Source organism: Sphaerodactylus townsendi, linkage group LG13 (assembly GCF_021028975.2).
Source record: "Sphaerodactylus townsendi isolate TG3544 linkage group LG13, MPM_Stown_v2.3, whole genome shotgun sequence".
NCBI classification, from domain to species: domain Eukaryota; kingdom Metazoa; phylum Chordata; class Lepidosauria; order Squamata; family Sphaerodactylidae; genus Sphaerodactylus; species Sphaerodactylus townsendi.
Genome location: NC_059437.1, coordinates 54,791,665 through 54,809,503, shown reverse-complemented (window position 1 = coordinate 54,809,503; position 17,839 = coordinate 54,791,665). Strand labels below are relative to the sequence as shown.

Sequence of the window (17,839 nt, the reverse complement as noted above, 5' to 3'; positions counted from 1 at the left end):
GCAGGGGTCAAAGTCCAATGAGCTCCACAATTACGGTATGCCATAAGCAGACTCAAGATGTCTAAATGGTTTTCCTACCTTCCTGAGTTTTGACAAGGGGGAGGTGCATAATACAGAAGATCCCATTTCTGGTGAGAATAAATGCATGATAGGTGCCTATAAGAGAACCAAAGACAAGGTGATTTTCAGGAAAGTGATCAGCATGTAAAGGGGTTGACAAGGCTGAGCTTCATCAAGTACAAGCAAGAGAAACATGATTTTAAAAAGCATCACCTAGCTTATTCTTGTCCTTGTCCTTGTATTACAAATTACAAAAAAGTAAGAATGACCATGAATGCCCAGGTTGACACAAGATTAAGATTCACAGAGTGAAAAACAACAAAGCAAAAAGACATATGGTTTCCCCACCGTGCAAAATTGTAAGTTGTTAAACTCCTCCAATAAGATCACCCTTAGCTTGCAAGAATTTTTGAAAATGCATGCACATTGATGTATTCCCTAGGAAATTTACCTGCATCGGCACTATCTTTTTCTAGATTGAGACTCAGGTAAGTTCTGTCATTTGAAGACTTCTGAATCAGTGTCTAAGAGTTCAAAGAGACATTTAATATAATTTCTGAAAACAATGTTATTTCTACCAGATGTCACATATTAACTTGAGCCTATCCAAAGTGTGGTTTTACAGAAGGTAAATTTGAAAATGCTCCTGCCACCTGAATGGCTCTATAGCCAAAACAGGCTTATATCACACTTTTGTGTGCCATATATCTGTGGGCTTGTAGGGATATTCCCAGGCTGGAATGTCAGTAGAAAACTACTACGGTCAGTTCTACTCCTGGAATGCCATGCTCCCTCTGCGCCAGAGTCCACACAGACACAAGCATAGCTTTGTGGTGGTACCCACTTCCAGGTTTGCCCATCGTGGAGCTGTGGGGCAGCCAGACACCAGCGTCTTTGACCTTTCTGTCAGTTCGAGTGCTCCTTACATCAGTGGAGGGGCAAAGGCATCAGTGCAGCCTCTTGCCACTCTCAAAGCCCATTAGGCCCTCCCATTTGGATTGAACTGCCCCAGCAATAGTAACATAAGAACTCATCAACAATACATGCATCAACAGTAATCTCTATCCAGATGCCCATACTTAAAGCTCTGTGGCAAAACACTGATAAACAAGCCCCAAGTTCAGCACCTATTCATTTGGATACTTATACCCCACTTTTCTCCCCAATGTGGACCCAAAGTTGTCTACAGCATCATTCTCTCATCTATTTTATTCTCAGAACAGCATGAGGTAGATTAGCTTTTGAGAAAGTGGGTCAAAGTCACGCAGTCAGCAGAGATTCAAACTTGAGTCTACTTAGTTTCCCAAATCCAAGTGCAACACTCTTTGCAGGCTCTTTTTTAGTAAAACACACTTCAGGTAACACAGCTGAACCAGACTCTCAGGTCTAAGCCACTGATTCAACTAGCTTGACTGTACTGTGGTACTCCAGACATACAGAAACTAGCAGGAAACAAGTTACTTACACGCGTTAACAAGGTTTCCTTTGATGGAATGTGAATAAGATGCAAGTTGCCACTTCTCTCACCAACAACCAGAAAGTGACCTTCTTGGCACGTGCCAACAATATCAACTTCCGTTTCTGAAAGGTTTCAAAATTAAGCACTCACATCCTACGGACCAGTGACACCATAAAAATTTGCACAATTTAAGCTAACACATTATGTCTCTACCAGCATATCAATCAGAAACAAACACAGCACATGCAGAAATCTTGGGGAGAGACTGTGGTGCAGATCACTGTGGGTCACAGTGTTACACTCAAGATTACAGATCATTGTGGATCAGAGCGCTACATTCACGTACAAATCCACAATGTCTTGGCATTACACTAAATGTTCCAAATATATATTGTAACAGAAAAACTCTGAAGATCATTCATTTCATGGCTTCTTCTATTCAGATGTCTATCAACTCACCAAACCGATTCAACAGTTGAGGAGAGAGGTTCGTATCAAGCACCACCACTGATGTGTCAGCGACTAAAGTGAAGCTGTCACTCAAGTTAGAGGCCTGTAACTTCGGATTAGACAAGACCTGAGAAACACAAAAAAGGAATTTGAAGATATAAACTCTGGCTTGGCACTGAGCCCATATCTAGCATATGTAGCCATGACATCTGCCCCTCCCCTAGATATCTAATCTCCCAAGGAAAAAGAAAAAGCTGATAAGCAGCACCTGTGGAATTGAAGCTGGGCAACTAGTTATTGAGATGAATTCTGTCCTGCTACCAACTGCTCTGTCCTGCTCCCCTGCTCAAAGCAGTCATCAGATACAGATCATTGTAGGTCACAGAGTTATACTCAAGCACAAATCCACAGTGTCTTTGTATGACTGCAAACACAGTCCCATTAACAGGGCTATACTGCTAAACTTGAGTATTTCCTTATGGCACTGCAGGAAACAAAGATCCCCTTTCAACAAACATATCATAGTACAGGCTTTTATTCTCACCAAAGTGTCTGCCACAATATGTTAACCTTTAAGATGCCACAGCACTTCTGCTTTAACCGCAGGGAATTGTAATGATAGCCGTTACATAACTCTGTGCTGACAGTCTTCACTCATGGACCCAGGTCACTAACAGAAAATTCTACCTTTTCTGAGGAAGAGATTTTAACTAGCGTGTTGACTTGATAGAAGGCACTCCCGTATTCTTGCGTGCCTACGTTCAGCGTTCCTGTATCATCAAAAAGCTCAATGTCATCCCACATCTTCTCAAAGTCTGGGTGTTATGCTGGGAAGAAAAAAAAAGAACCCCAAAGCAGAAAATTAAACGGATGGGGCAGCAAAAGCACGTGAGCCTTTGCAGTGCAACAAAGCAACATATTTTACGTGTTTCATAATTATGTATATTGCAAGCCACCCTGAGTTCCTAGAAGGCAGAAAGGCAGGAAACAAACAGCCATGCCAGATTTTCAAAGTTTGCCTGTTTCATACTTATGTACACTGCAAGCCACCTTGAGTTCCTAGGAGGCAGGAAGGCAGCAAACAGCCATGCCAGATTTCCAAAGTTTGCCACCAAAGTGTGACAAACGGCCATTTTAGCAAGTTCCCCCCCCCCCTGACAGGGACGGTGTACTTAATAAATGACCAAATCAGCCCTTGAAAACTTTCCACCGAACCCAGCAGCCAGTTTTAAAATTCTGAAGGGCTTTAGCCAGTGCAGTATTTTCATTGTTACGTGAGTCGCCTCAAAGCGGAGAAACGGCTGAGGGAATGGGCAAGAGGGACGAGGAGCTTCACCGGTTGGATTCCCGCCTACCAAAAGATTTGGGAGAGACCATCCACCCCACACGCCTGTCCTCCTCCTCCCCACGACGCGGCGGGACCGGCAAGACAGAACCAGCCGCCGCCGTCGCCGCCACCTCAGCCAGAACGGAATTGGCGGGAACTCGGCTCTCCTCAGCGGGCGCACAAACGAGCAGGCCGCGCGCTCCGGCGTTCCCGCCTCGGCTCAAAGCGGGCGGCGGAGGCGGCGCTTCCCCGCTCCCGCCCGCCCGCGACATCCGGGGATCCTGAGGAGTGGGCGGGGCCGTCGGGTCGCCTCAGTCGGTGGAGGCTCGGGAAACGTCGGGAGCTGCTCGGCGGGGCGAGGCCGGACGGAGCGCCGTTGTGAGGCGGGCGAGGAGGGCCCCGTCGCCACCGGCCCAGCGCCGCGACATGGCGGTGAGTGAGGCCTTCGCCGGGGAGGAGGGAGCCGGAGCGGCGTCGGGTCTTTTTCCCCGGGAGAGGTCTCAGGGCGAGCCGGGCGGAGGGAGACAAGATGGCGCCCGTCTCCTCCTCCTCGTCCCTTCTCCTCCCCTCAGCGCAGCCGCCATGATGGGCCTGGTGGGCCGACGGGAGAAAGCGGCTGCCCCCTTCTCGAAGTTTCCGCCCGTCTTGTCCTTTTGGACCGGATTCTGGGGAAGGGGGGTCTGGCTTATTATGGGATGCTCGCAGGAGGGCTTTGTTTTTGAAAAGCGTAGCTGTGTTATGATACTGTTCGGGTTTTTAAAAGAAAGGCCTGGGCATTGGCCTTTTCCCCCGGTTCCCTGTTTCACCCGATCCAGACGAATTTCGTTCAGCGTTTATATTTCCTACTCGATTGATTTTCTGTATTAGCGCTGCCCTTGCGGTTCCACAGGCGTCTCAGTAACCGTCACAACGGCCCTGTGAGGTGGGCCAGCAGTGGTCGTCCTGTATTGAAGATGACGGGGCGGGGGTGAGCCAGAGAGAGAGAGAGAGGTGATGAAAGCTTCCTATGAGTTTATGGCCGAAGAGGTGAATCGAAGCCACTTTCCTGGAAACATTTTCTTGTACAAACCCGATGGGAAGCTCTGCACCAGACAAGTTTTCCTTATGAATTGGCCTGAGGAAATTGTGCAGAAAGTTCTGGATCAAGACAGTTCCCAGATTCTAAATGTATTCAGGGTCACCTGATTTAGCAAGCCCGATTTGTATTTAATGCGTGTAGATCACGTGTGCGAGATTTATTGTAATGGGAATTTTAGACTTTGCATCCCTTTGAAATGGTGACCTGCTTGGCCTAGGGGGCTTTGCACCTTGAAAGCTTAACGCCCTGGAAATCTCATCTCTAAATAACAATGAACTTGAATCCGGCTCCTCAATGACAGATCAACACTGCTACCTTCTGAAGCATTTAAGCAAAACATTGAAAATATGTGGCATGTGCCCTTGTATGTATTGGCTAAGGGCATAGGCAGTGTGTTCAAGTACTTTTGAGTACAACATTGTCTTTAGGAGCATTTTGCGTATTTCAGTTGAAGCACATTTTTGTTTTTAGCACTCCCCCAACTTTTCCAGTTTTTCTTTAAGAAAATTGAAAAGTTTCCCCCTCAAAAGAGAAAAAACAGGGAAAGCCTGTCCTCCAGTCTTTCTGGAGGTTTCCCCCACATCCCACCACCTTTTCATTGTAACTGAAATGGTATTCTTTGCTGATCACACACAGTAACTTTTTAAAAAGAGTATCCTGTTCACCAATTAATTGCTGATATTATTTAATAAAGTGGAATATGCACAAAAAATTGCCTACTCCTCCATCCTTAGTTCTTCTAATTCTGAATGTCAAAATTGTAGGCGGTTCAACTGTAGGAGACAATCCCCTTGTGCTAATCAAGGGGCCTTTATTTGGTAAATTGAAAGCCCTTCACATTTTCAGTGTCTAGGTATTGAAAGCTTTTGTTAAACTCTCAAGAGATCACCTAAAGGACATTAAAATGGTGTATGGTGTGGGGGCAGAGACATGGAAGAAATCTGGGTTTTGCTGAATTCTGGTAAAATAAGCTCAGAGCTGGAGGGGGAGGGGGAGCTGTCACAGGAGGATGGAATCCCCCTTCAGTTGGTGGTGCTCTGTTGACACTTGAAAATCAAATGTGTTTAAAGGTAGGCTTCCAGTTGGAAAGTGCATAGTATAATTGAGTTGTAGACTAGTTATCGAAAACATGAGTGTCCCAAAGACCATTGTATTCACTTTGGTAATAAAAATAGAACAGATTTGCTACATTTGACCCACCAGTTGTGGGAATTGATAGAACCTGGGGAAAATGTAACTGGCCAATGATTGATTAGTTTTTTGTTGTTTAAGTCAAAAGATATTTTTCCTGAGAAGGAAAAGTTGCTGTTTAGTTAAAAAAAAACAACCTTGCAAGCTGCTTTTTCCATATTTTCTGAATTGGGTAAGGGGTTTCAAAAATATCACTTTGGAATTTCACCTTTGGAATTTAGTTGGAAGTGAATTAGATTAAAATAATCTTATTACATCGGTCAGGGCTAGGATGAGCATTCAAGTATGATAGTTTCACAAGCCCCTTTATGTCAGAATGATGGAAATTGGTTAATTTAATGTGCTGTAGACTAACATTTGTTAATAAGATTTTATCATATTTCTGGAATACGCAGCCTGAGCCCAGTCATGTCAAATAGTTTTGGATGTTGTTGGTTTTTGAAAAACCTGGCACCACAATGCTTTAAATGATTAAATTGTCAGTAACTAGAATGCAGAAAAAAGAACAAAGGTACAAGAACATACTAGATGGATTCAAATCAATTTAACCTTTAATGGCATATAGCATACTAGATGGATTGAGAAATTGAAACAAAGTACAACTTTGTAATGTTTATAACAAGACAAATGTTATCATGGGTAGCTAGCAAACTCTGGCTAGTGTGTTAGCCCATTATATTTTTCTCAGCCCCAGGAATTTCCATACACTCAGGCTCTTTTGGGCAAGGCACAGTTCACAATAAAAGCTTACAAGTCATATTAGACAAGCTTGCTGAAGAATTAGTTTTTGGAACAAATGTTTGCTAGCTATCCATCATAATATTCATAATAATGTTCCACCGGGCCTTTGGGGAGATTAGCCGTTGATAAGGGGCCCTCCTTTTCCTCTCCCTCCTTTATGACATCGGAGATCCTGCCACCCCTTCCTTTTTGGGGTTTATGGGAATTGATAGCAGGCGCCATCTTTAGTTAATAAATGCTGCATTTTAAACGGGGTAGGGTTTATTTTTATTAGAGCTGTTTTAATCTATATTTATTGTATTTAACTTGATGCTGTGCTCTATCTATGTTGTACACCGCCCTGAGCCCTTCGGGGGAGGGGGGTTTATAAACCCAAATAATAAAATAAATAAATAAAAATAAATATCTGCATTTGTCTTATAAAAATTATGAACTTCCACTGTGTTTGATTTCTCACTTCCTGTAGTATATTCTTGTACTATTGTTCTTTTCAGTGTCTTAGAGGGGTGTGTCTTGTGTATCTAATCAGTATCTAGAATGTAGCTGCACTTGAGAAACATAACCTTATAGGTACCATTAACATAAAGTTGTATATAGACAGGTGCTTAAGACATGTGAATTTCAAACACATGTTAAGTGGCCTGGAATTACATATGAGTTTAATTCCGTTTTGAAATAGGCTAGTGATACAGAGCGAGAGGCAGCAGCCCCTGAAAAGTCATCTCCTGACAGAGAGAAGAAAAAAGAACATTCAGATTCATCTAGTTCTCCTAGAACGTCAAAGCATCATTTATCAAGGTCACGTTCACATTCAAGAGAGAGAAAACGGAAATCAGGTACAGAAGGCTCCAAAGTTATAAAATTCAAATGTTTTGTCTACTTGGGGATATCTGTACTAAGCATGTTTACCTGTGTAGCAAAATCCTCTGCAGATTTTCTCCAGTCTAGGTCTGTTGATTTTACTGAATTAACTATAAATTTCATTTAAATTAACAGCCCCATATAAAGGGAGGGGGCTGAATCCATCAGTGGGAGCAGCTTGCAGCTGCACTGGTGGATTTGCCCTCCTCAGGGCACTTGCCCCAGCAGAGGAGCAAATCTGCTGACATGTGGCCACCACAGCTCGCCCATCACATTGACAGCCACCAAAAAGGTGGCATAAGTCCATTAAGCCTGATGGCGGCTTCCTGGCAGCAGGGAGGCTTTTTTGCATTGCAAGCATCTTCTTGCCTCCAGGAAGCCTCTATGGTAAGATCTGGAACTAATTTGTAATTATTGCTAAGTCTTGTATTTCTTATTGCAGACAATATTGACTTTGATGGTCATGTCCATTATTGCCACTTTTTCTTTTTGCTGTTTTGTCATATTCAAAAACCTCTGCATATCTGAAAAATTGTTCTTCGACCATATTCTTCTATCAAGTAGCAGTTAAATTAGATTTCACCTCTGAAGCCTTTCTAAAAATATTGAACTTCTTCATGCTTTAAACTTTTCCATACTAACATGTAATTTGTTGAATAAAAAAGTAATAGAGGATGAAAATAGAAATTAGTCTAAATTTTATTAGCTGAGCAGCCCAATCCAGAGGGAGCAGCTGAGTCCCCCTCTGGATGCAGTGTGGGTTTATGCCAGTCGAGGGGCACTTACGCTGGCCGCAGCTGGGCACCAGCTCTCCACCTGTGCTTCCCCATCGCCCCACACTACATCAGCATGGCGGGGTTGTTCCCAGGGGTGAAGCCGACTTTAGTTGCCGTCCAGCACCTTTCCACCTGCCAAGCAGGGCTTGGACATACGCCACAGACAGCCCTTTGAAGGGTATGGGGTGGTGCTGAAGTGGCCCTGTTCCCACCCACAGGGCAGCTCTGGATTGGGCTGTTAGGCTGCTTAAATACTGAGACAACTTTTGTAGGGTGTATTTTAATATGTGTTGTTTTTAGACTGAATATAAAGTTTTTTCAGGCTGCTTTATTTGATGATTAATGAACATTTTTATTTTCTTAGATAATGACGGGAAAAAGTACAGAAGCCGGAGCAGAAGCAAAGAGGTAATTAATACTTTGTAGTGTTTAGGTAATTGTACCTGACATATTTATATGTATGTCATAGCATGTGTAAACTTGTATTTAATTGGCTTAATGGTAAGTACGGGGGAAAAAACCCTTGTAAATTCAAAGAAAATGTGTTTGGAGTGAGAAGCATGACTGAAGCCATCATTTTGACCAAAGGTAATAGTGGACAAAAATTCTCTCAAATTAACTGTGGAATCAGCCTACAATTAAAATTACTGTGGCAAAATAGAGTTTGGTTTATTTGGTTCTAACAGATCTTCCATTGAGCAAAGTTTTTGTGCCTTCTGCTACATGATCAGAGCTCAGAATTTGCAAAATCCTTTTGTCCTTCTTGACCTTAGACCCTACTTAGTTCTATGCCATGGTCCTGAAATTATAGGGAAAAGCAGAGGGTTCCTAGAAGTAACTATCACCCTAAAGAAATCCAAGGGGAATGAGATACAGCACTATTGATAACATTGTTTGGTGAGGCAATGGTTGCAATAATATTGCTAGGTAAGGCAGTTACCTAGGGGAGATTATTTCCCACCCACCCCTAACCCATGCAGTCATCAGTGTTAGAAAGTAAAGTTCTACTGAGCTTGTGTTAAACTAGAAAAATGGAAAATCTAATGGGAGTGCCTTGGACTTCTTTCCCATTCCCAATGGAAGCTGTTAAAAAAAACTAGAAGAGTATTTGTGAAATTGACTATATTGTTCAGATCACATGATAACATTTCTATAATAAATCATACTCAGCGTGCTAATGCGCGAAGAGACTGAACTGAAGACGCTGCAGACTCAGATAGCAAAATTATAAGCCTACTTCATGATAAGGTAACTATTAGTAATTCAAACTCATATTTCCCTTAAAAAAGAAACTTAAGTTGGTTATGGGATATAATGGTGGTTTTTAGTATGTGTTTAGAAAAAACTTCTCCATCATGTTTACACAGACTTTATTGATGTTTAATCTTTTGGTTAGATACACTTTTTAAAAAATGATGTTTTTAAGAATGGTTTTTCTGTGTTTGTGACATAAAGAAAACTTCTCATGCATTTGAGATCTTAAATTTAGGGGGAAGAATTTGTTACATGAAATTGTTTTGGATTTTTGGCCCAACATTTTTAATGTAGGCCAGAGCCTTTATGTCTGTAATAGGTGTTGAATGACTCATTGGCTTTTTACCACAGTGGTGTAATTTACAATGATAAAAGAGGATGGGGTAGTGTACAAATATGTAGACCTACCCCATAATATCAAATTCACAATTCACCTCTGCCTAATGTGATTCATTTCATGTTAGTGGGCACTTAATAGGGAGAGACATTGTGTTTTTATTTCATGATTAGTTCTAAACATCTTTCTTCAGTGGTTGTATTAGTGACAGGGAAGAAGCCAAAATTGACCTGTTTTTAGAAACTGCTTTTTATCTTAGAATGTGAAGATGATGCATGCTGTCTAAATGTAACTGACTTCAGCAGCAAGTTGATGAATTGTAAACATGCACAGTGTTTTTTATTAGGTTTAGGTTGAGGCGACAACCAGATTTACCCTTATTTTTATGTAGGGTTTTTAGTCTTGGGGGAAGAAATGTGTACATATAAAATGTACTGCCAAGAGGGATGCCTGCAGATAGTCCCACCAAATAGTGTGGGTGAAACCAAACTACATGAGCACAACGTGCTTAAAATAATGTAGTCTGGTCATATTGACTACCTGTTACTTAAGACTTTACAGCTGAAGATGCCTGGCAAATACAAACTGTTAGTGCCTCTCAAAGGATGGCCTATAGAGCTACTTTCAAGTTATCTTCATAGTTGCTGATGTGTTCACCAGTTACTACTTGTCACCATCCCATCCTCTTTGTATTGTTAGGAAGCAGAGCCATTTTCTTACCACTATACTTAGTGTAACCAATCATTGAGAGGGACTGTTCTGTACAATGCTGTAAAGCCAGTCTTGGTATGAGAACCAGGCTGCATAAAAGGTTTAAATGGGGAGGATAGCAGAGGGGGGAGGAATGATAGTGCGAATATGCAACATTGGGTAGATGGTGGTGTTAAAGCCATTACAGTTGACTGGCCCACACTCCTAAGGTTACTAATGTTGCATCACAACATATCATTCTTTATCTACTGATGCCCATACTAACTCTCTTTGTTGCACTATTTTCCTGAAAGAACCAACTTCTTCTTAAAACAGGCAAGAAGACACGGGTCCAAAGAAAAGTCATCCAAAAAGCACAAATCGGAAGACCATAATGACAAAGAGCACTCTTCTGACAAAGGAAGAGACAGCCTGAGTACCTCCGAAAATGGTGAGGATCGGCATAAGCGCAAAGAGAGAAAATCCTCAAGAGGAAGGAGTCATTCAAGGTCTAGGTCTCGTGAAAGGTAGATTGTTTAGCACTTTTTGGATAACCTTTCTTCTGATGGTTATGACTTTTTTTGAGGGATTCTGAGAAAAGTTTTGTGTGCTGCTTAGAAGGAGTATGCAATTTTAAAGTCTCCAGCATTAATTTATTACTGACTAATTTAGTTTAATTTTTCATGAATTAAATGCCCTGAATTATATGCCATTAAAGGTTAAAATGAAATGAAATGAAAATGCCCTGAATGTTTGCTCCAGCATTTCTTTGGCAGGTTTGTGTGTTAGAATTGGAGTGCCAATGTGATATTTTTGTCACGATGCTTGTGTGACTTGTTTGATACCCTCAAGCACTTCATCTGCTAATTGGACTTGGACAGTCAGAGTCTTGAATTACCACTTACTGTGATCCTCTTTGATCAATTCTGAAATAATTTCTGTTATGTTTTGGAAATACTTAGTAGAGTTCAGGTCATTGATTTGGTTTTTTAGATGAATGTGCTGTTTGTTGATGAGAAGCGAAAAATATATCAACTTCTGTTACTGCGAAAATACAGTGTAATGTTTTAATTGTATTTTGCTTCAATTAAAAGAGAATTGTCAAGCTGGGAAGTATAAGAAATTTGGAATGTGTTTTCAGGCGTCATCGTAGTAGAAGCCGTGATAGAAAAAAGTCACGTTCTCGAAGCAGAGATAAAAAGCGGCGTGTAAGATCACGTTCTCGATCAAGATCTAGACACAGGCATAGAAGTCGGAGCAGGAGCAGAACCAGGAGTAGAAGCAGGTAGGTTTGTCTGCTTTTTGTAAAGAAGTGACCATCATGGGGTGGCTACAGCACTTTTGAAATTAAGAGTGTATCATGGCAGTTAGATGAAGGTTAATTTATTTAAACAACCATGAACAGTTTTGAAACTTCCTTTGAAACATGTTTTAAAATGCCTGCTTGTAGAGAAAGAAAGAAGAGACCTGAAAAACCCAAAAGATTCAGCAGAAGTCACAGCAGAACGCCTAGCCCTCCACCCTTTAGGGGGCGAAATACAGCAATGGATGCCCAAGAAGCTCTGGCCAGAAGGTATAGACTTTTCTTTGTCTGAAGATATGGAAATTAACGGCTTACTAACTTTATAATGAAGTAGTGCTGCAGCATTCTAGCCTTGAGAGGGCAGTTGTCACCATTCTCCTCCCGCTAATGTTAATTCTGTAATACTGCAGGTGCACCTTTTCAGAAAATATCTAAATCTTTGACTTTATTATTGATTATGCCAATTGAGGCTTTGAAGTTGTAAGACTTTATTAGTGAGGTTCTCAAAATGGAAGAGATCTGATGTAGATGCGATATGGCAAGGTGAAGGTCCATCAGGATGCATAAGAGAGAGACAGATCTCTGCAGAAATCTAATACCATCATTTTTATTCATTTATTAGATTTCTGTACCATCCTTCCAAAGTTCAGGGTGGTTTACAATACAGTAAATATCACAAGGTATAAATTAAAATTAAAAACTAAAACTTATTCCAGCATAACAGTATTCAGCACTAGGAGTCATAGGCATCAAACTGGCCAGCAGTTACACTGAGGGTAACAGACCAAACCAGTGGCATAAATCTGGAGGAACTCCTGTTGGACGAGTTCCATTTCGCAGGCCCTGTAGAACTGAGATAAATCCAGTAGGGCACAGATCTCCCCCACAGAGCATTCCACCAGGAGGGAGCTACCACCGAAAGTGCTCTAGACCTGGTGGGAGACATACTTCACAGGGTCCTGATACCCTCAGTGAACTGCTTGATGAAGCGCGGAGCAGTTGCGGGGGACTATATGGGAGGAGGTGGTCCCTTAGATAAGAGTTTGGATTTTTACCCCCCTTTCTCTTGTAAGGAGACTCAAGGCAGCTTGCAAACTCCTTTTCCCTTCCTCTCCTCACAACAGACACCTTGTGAGGTAGGTGGGGCTGAGAGAATTCTGAATGAACTGTGACCAGCCCAAGGTTACCCAGCAGGAATGTAGGAGTGGAGAAACATCTGGTTCACCAAGTAAGACTCCACAGCTCATGTGGAGGAGTGGGGTAGGGCTTTAAAGGTAATAACCAACACCTTGAATATCACCAAGAATTCAATTGACAATCAGTGCAGCTGTTTTAATGGGGCAGAGAATTGTTAGAAGGTCCATGTAAAACCATTTTGTTCCTGAGCATGCACTGACAGTACAGTCTGTCTTATAGATCTGAAAGCTAGAAATATTGCATGTTAATGAATTTTGACTCATGGATACTGCAGTTAGCCTTCCCCCCCCCCAAACCCTGAAATAATGAAATGCAGTAAGCTGTTTAAGCTATTAAAAAAATCTTAGTATCTAGAGCAGTGTTTCCCAACCTTTTCGACATCGTGGTACCCTTGACCTCACTCTTCATATCTCAGGGTACCCCTGAGGTTCATTTGAATTTTTTTAGATTTTTTTTAGATTTTTTTCCGTTTTTGGCCTGTAGGTGGGGGGAGTGGCAAGCAGGGGGAGGGGAGGGAAAGCAGCATTGACAGCCGCGTTGCTTGTTTGCCTACATTCAACATGGATTGGGGGAATTTAAAGGGAGAGCTCCGTTTAAATCTACCCCGCACCCCCCCCAGTGTACACCGAATTTAGGCAAATAAAACAATGCTGTTTTGCAGTGTTGTTTAAAGGGAGCCCATGAAGCTTCCAAACCCCCCCCCTTTCAAAATCCATTTGATTCCGGTGGGGGGCGGGCAGGCAGTAGCATTGTCATGGTACCCCTGGGACGTGCTCATGGTACCCCAGGGTACCACGGAACCCTGGTTGAGAATCACTGATCTAGAGTTTAAATTTTGCAGCTAGGCACTTCAGAGATAGCATGTTGTTCACCCTTGGTCGGTGGTGGCATTTTTAACTAATGTGGGACAAGATAAAAATCTTTTATTAACTCATTGCTTCTGCATTTCTATTTCTAGATTGGAGAGAGCAAAAAAACTTCAAGAACAGAGGGAGAAAGAGCTTGTTGAAAAACAGAAGCAACAGGAAATGGTTGCTGGTAATTCTTTTTCAGCTGTTGGCGTAATAGTTATGAATCTGTGACAAATTCTACTTCAGAAAAAATAAGTTACCATAGAACTAGAAAAATAGTAACTTTGAAATGGAAAACTTTAAAAAAAGAAAGTAACTTTTGTTTTATTGTAATTATTGGCAGTTTTGTAGGAAGCAATGCTATTCTAAAGCTGTGTTTTTAGGACTCTTTCAGTCAGGCCCCAAAATAGTTGCACCATCAGGCAAATGCTAAGTGGTGACCAACTGAAAGCTTCTTACTCTTGGCAGGTGCCTAATTTGTACAAATTCTTGTGAATATTGTGGGTTATGTTTTTCTCATGTCTAATCAAGGTGGGGAACGGTTAAATGCTTTCTCTTGTATAAAATGTCAATGTTTATTTTAGCGGCAGCTGCTACTGGAAGTTCTGTCATCAACGTCGCTGCTCTCCTGGCCTCCGGGACACAGGTCACTCCTCAGATTGCGATGGCGGCTCAAATGGCGGCCCTGCAGGCAAAGGCTTTGGCAGAGACAGGAATAGCTGTTCCAAGTTATTATAACCCAGCAGCAGTGAATCCAATGAAGTTTGCAGAACAGGAGAAGAAGCGGAAAATGCTGTGGCAAGGCAAAAAAGAAGGGGTAATTTTGTGCCTAGTTTCTCTGATTTGTTCATGGAAGTCAATTCATAAAAGCACACACCTCTATGTCATGTGTGCGTCGTGTTTCAAGAAGGGGCCCTTTATCAGCAAACACACTCTTGAAGTATTGTTGAAGGCTTCCTTGGCCGGAATCACTATGGTGTTATGGGTTTTCCGGGTTGTATGGCTGTGTTCCAGTAGCATTTTATCCTGATTTTTCGTCTGCATCTGTGGCTGGCATCTTCAAAGGATCTCCTTTGAAGATGCCAGCCACAGATGCAGGTGAAACGTTAGGAGAAAATGCTACTGGAACACGGCCATACAATCCGGAAAACCCACAACATCCTACTCCTGAAATATTTAGCCATTTGGTAGTAATGCTTCTGCAAGTACAAGGTTTGAAGTTAGGATTCTAGCACCTTAGAAATCTAGGATTTAGAGAATGCTACCAGAGGGTTTTGTTTTCATCACAGCTTCAAGAATCTTGTCTGAACACAGAGGCAATATGTTCTGCATTTGATTGGCTGATGTTTAAAACAGCCTCCTTATAAGCAGTTCAAGGATATTTGTTTTGTAGTAACTATGGGTTGTAAATATAACTTGCCTGGCCAGAAGACCTGCAGCTCTTTCTTTTTGAAGTGAATGGAGAGGTTAAGCAGGCTTCCACACAGATTTTTTCTGAAAGTTTGTTAAGATTTGTGAGTTGTTTCCCATGTGCTGCATGTCTTAAACATTGACTCCTTGGTAGCATTATCTATAAACTCTAGTTGGCTGAAAACAACACACATATCACGTTCTTATGTTTTTGCAGGATAAATCACAATCAGCAGAAATCTGGGAGAAACTGAACTTTGGAAATAAGGACCAAAATGTCAAATTTAGAAAACTGATGGGTATCAAGGTACGTTATCTGTGATCACTTGTTAAGTTGTCACTAATTGTTCTGAAATGTTTTGAAGTCCCAAGGGGATTGTTTTTACTATATTGTCAGTAGGCAAGCTTACTGCATTAAATGCAGAGATAAGCTTACTGCATTGTGGAAAATTATATGTGACAGTTGTCTACTGGAGATTCTGTCTTTGAATTTGAATTACTGTGGCAAGGCAAAAGTATGCTGAGAATGGATTCAACTTACCCCTTGTATATTATGGGATGGATAGTGTTTACTTCGTGTGTGCAGTTGATATGCATGGAAGACCGCTCTCTTGAGTGAAAGGTGTTTGCTGAAGGAGTAGATAAAGACATGTGAGCAGTTCCGTTGACTTTATCCCTTTCTTTGGGTCAAATCCATTAATCATTTTTTAAACATCTTTTTTTTTTTGCTCTAGAGTGAGGAGGAAGCTGGTAGTAGTTCAGTGGATGAAGAAAGTTATAAGACTTTGAAACAGCAGGAAGAAGTATTCAGAAACCTAGATGCACAATATGAAATGGCGAGGTCACAGACTCACACACAAAGAGGAATGGGATTGGGATTTACATCTTCAATGCGAGGAATGGATGCTGTTTGAAAGAACATGAGCTTGAAGCCTGGGACTTTGAAAAAAGATTCTTGCTCCAATATTGGGTCCTTGTTCACCAAAAGCTAGCATTTCTAGCTTGCATGGGTGTTGCATTGACTTTAATTTATTGACATTACAATTTTTGTAAATATCAGATCAGTGATAACTGGTGTTTCATGTTGTAATCAGGTTATACTCACTTCCATTATACTTGACAGAGCTACAGAAGGACAACATTTTAGTTCTGCTTTTCAAAATAGAGCAAGTGAGGAGGATAAACTCATACCTGGATATTTTGTGTCCGCTGTCTTGTGTACTTTTGTACTTTAACCTTGTACAGTTATTTTCAACTCTTGAAACATAAAAACGTTGTGTAGGTGTTACTTAGCAGACTGGGCCAATGAGTACATAATGCAGTGCAAAAACCTGGTTAATAAAGATGTTTTTTTCTCAAATAGTACTGTTACTTTCACTGGCTCACTTAAATTGCTTACAGATCTTAATTTTACAGAATTTATTAGAGATTTCATACTGCAGTTTAGAAAAAGCTCATTCCACCACAGAAGCAAACAGTAAAAGTTACTAAATCTCTATTTTCATGATTTGTATCTATTATCTGTATTTCTGTTTCAGTTATTGCAGAAGGCAGCAGCATATGAGATGTGTGACACATGTCCAATCCTTACTGTATAAGATTTAGCTTGTTATTTTTGGGTATCCTAATGCTCCTTCCTGGTTTTGCTAGCTGAGTAATATTGCCTGCACTCCAGTCCAAAGATTACTACACTGGGGGATACGGTAATTCACTTATTTGGGACTGGATCAGCAGATATTTGATTTGTTTAGAAATTTGCTACCTCTTCAGTGCCCTGCTTGAGGCAGCATAAAAACTTGTTTCATCTTTGACTGGGCTTCAATCTGCCCACACTAATAGGGGGAGACTCTGTAAGTAATGTAGAAGTTCTGTGCCTACTCTAGCAGGAATATCTGCAAAGTCAGAGAAACAGATGGCCTCCAGCTATTCCAGTCAAACCTTTTCTTGTAGTAGCACTATTGCTTCTCTCTACACTTTTATGCAGTCTGTATAGTATGCTGGGATGCTACACGTATAAGAAAAAGAAAAGCCCTACTGGATCAGACCAGTTGTCCATCTGGTTCAGCATCCTGTCTTTCACAGGGGCCAACCAGTTACTCTGGAGGGCCAACAACACGGTGTAGTAGAGACTAAGCTTGAGCACCGAAAAAATACATTGGTAACTTTCAGATTTGGTTTTTCTAACCAACTTCTACCTAAAATTATTGGTAAAGCTGAATAAAGCCAATATCCATCGGCTTTATTCAGGTATTGCTGAAAATATTTGCGTTTAAAAATCCAAACTTGAATTTTTAAGTTCTCTCCTGCCCACCATTTTCCTCTCGGGCTTGGGAAACAGTGTGTGGGGGAGAACTGCCCCCAGCACTGCACTCAAAGCCCTGAAGGGCTTGACAAGCATCACTGAGGGACAGATTCTGCATGCAGTGCTGAACTAGCTCAGCCCCACATCCCAGATTTGACCTAGCAATTCCTCTCTAATCCCTTTCAAGGCTCACAGGACTTGAAAAGCAGGGGGGGGGGGTTAGATCCTGCATGCAGGTGTAGCTCGTGGTTGGGCTTGAGCATCCGAGAGGGGTAGATCCTTCATGCGGGGCTGAGTTTGCTCAGTGACGCACGGAGATCTTCCCTCTGCTGGCTCCCAAGCCCATGTGGGAGAGGAGGGAGTTAAAGCCAAATGTTATTGGCCCCAACTGTATTCAGCTTTTTGAATACCTGGTTTTTGTCAGTAAAAGAAAAAGCTGATCTGGCTTTTTGGTTTTACCAAATTACCAAACCTAGTAGAGACCAAAGCCTTCCCTGGATTCAAAACACTCGTGCAGCCCAATTTCTACACTTTAAAAAGTAGTCTTAAACA

The 17,839-nt window shown here is 41.7% G+C and overlaps 2 protein-coding genes across 6 annotated transcripts in view; one reads left to right on the top strand and one right to left on the bottom strand.

The window, feature by feature from the left end:
- KNTC1 (kinetochore associated 1) overlaps positions 1-3,605 on the bottom strand; it is a 53,109-nt gene extending 49,504 nt beyond the window's left edge. Inside the window, exons 1-6 of the mRNA XM_048514186.1 lie at positions 3,325-3,605; positions 2,657-2,796; positions 1,979-2,096; positions 1,526-1,641; positions 512-584; positions 79-156 (exon numbers count right to left, since the gene is read on the bottom strand). Coding sequence (XP_048370143.1) covers positions 79-156; positions 512-584; positions 1,526-1,641; positions 1,979-2,096; positions 2,657-2,773 — 502 coding nt within the window. The 5' untranslated portion in view covers positions 2,774-2,796; positions 3,325-3,605. The remainder of the gene's footprint in view (positions 1-78; positions 157-511; positions 585-1,525; positions 1,642-1,978; positions 2,097-2,656; positions 2,797-3,324) is intronic.
- Positions 3,577-16,345, top strand: RSRC2 (arginine and serine rich coiled-coil 2). Of its 5 annotated transcripts, none has more exons than XM_048514190.1 (11): positions 3,577-3,728; positions 6,986-7,142; positions 8,308-8,351; positions 10,561-10,751; positions 11,366-11,509; positions 11,675-11,797; positions 12,652-12,663; positions 13,683-13,762; positions 14,160-14,392; positions 15,203-15,292; positions 15,720-16,345. In XM_048514190.1, the coding sequence occupies exons 1-11, from the start codon at positions 3,723-3,725 to the stop codon at positions 15,897-15,899; spliced, it is 1,260 nt and encodes a 419-aa protein (XP_048370147.1). In that variant the 5' UTR covers positions 3,577-3,722; the 3' UTR covers positions 15,900-16,345. The 5 variants fall into 5 exon arrangements, with proteins under 5 accessions (XP_048370147.1, XP_048370148.1, XP_048370149.1 ...); XM_048514193.1 differs by lacking the exon at positions 3,577-3,728 and adding an exon at positions 9,114-9,191 and having other exon boundaries at positions 7,045-7,142; positions 10,539-10,751; XM_048514191.1 differs by lacking the exon at positions 12,652-12,663.
- The last annotated feature ends 1,494 nt before the right edge of the window (positions 16,346-17,839 follow it).

What these genes read in the sequence shown, in the direction of transcription:
- RSRC2 (XM_048514190.1), top strand. An exon ending in AGAACCAGGAGTAGAAGCAG is followed by an intron (nt 11,510 to 11,674) that starts GTAGGTTTGTCT and finishes GCCTGCTTGTAG; the next exon opens with AGAAAGAAAGAAGAGACCTG. An exon ending in GAAAACTGATGGGTATCAAG is followed by an intron (nt 15,293 to 15,719) that starts GTACGTTATCTG and finishes TTTTTGCTCTAG; the next exon opens with AGTGAGGAGGAAGCTGGTAG.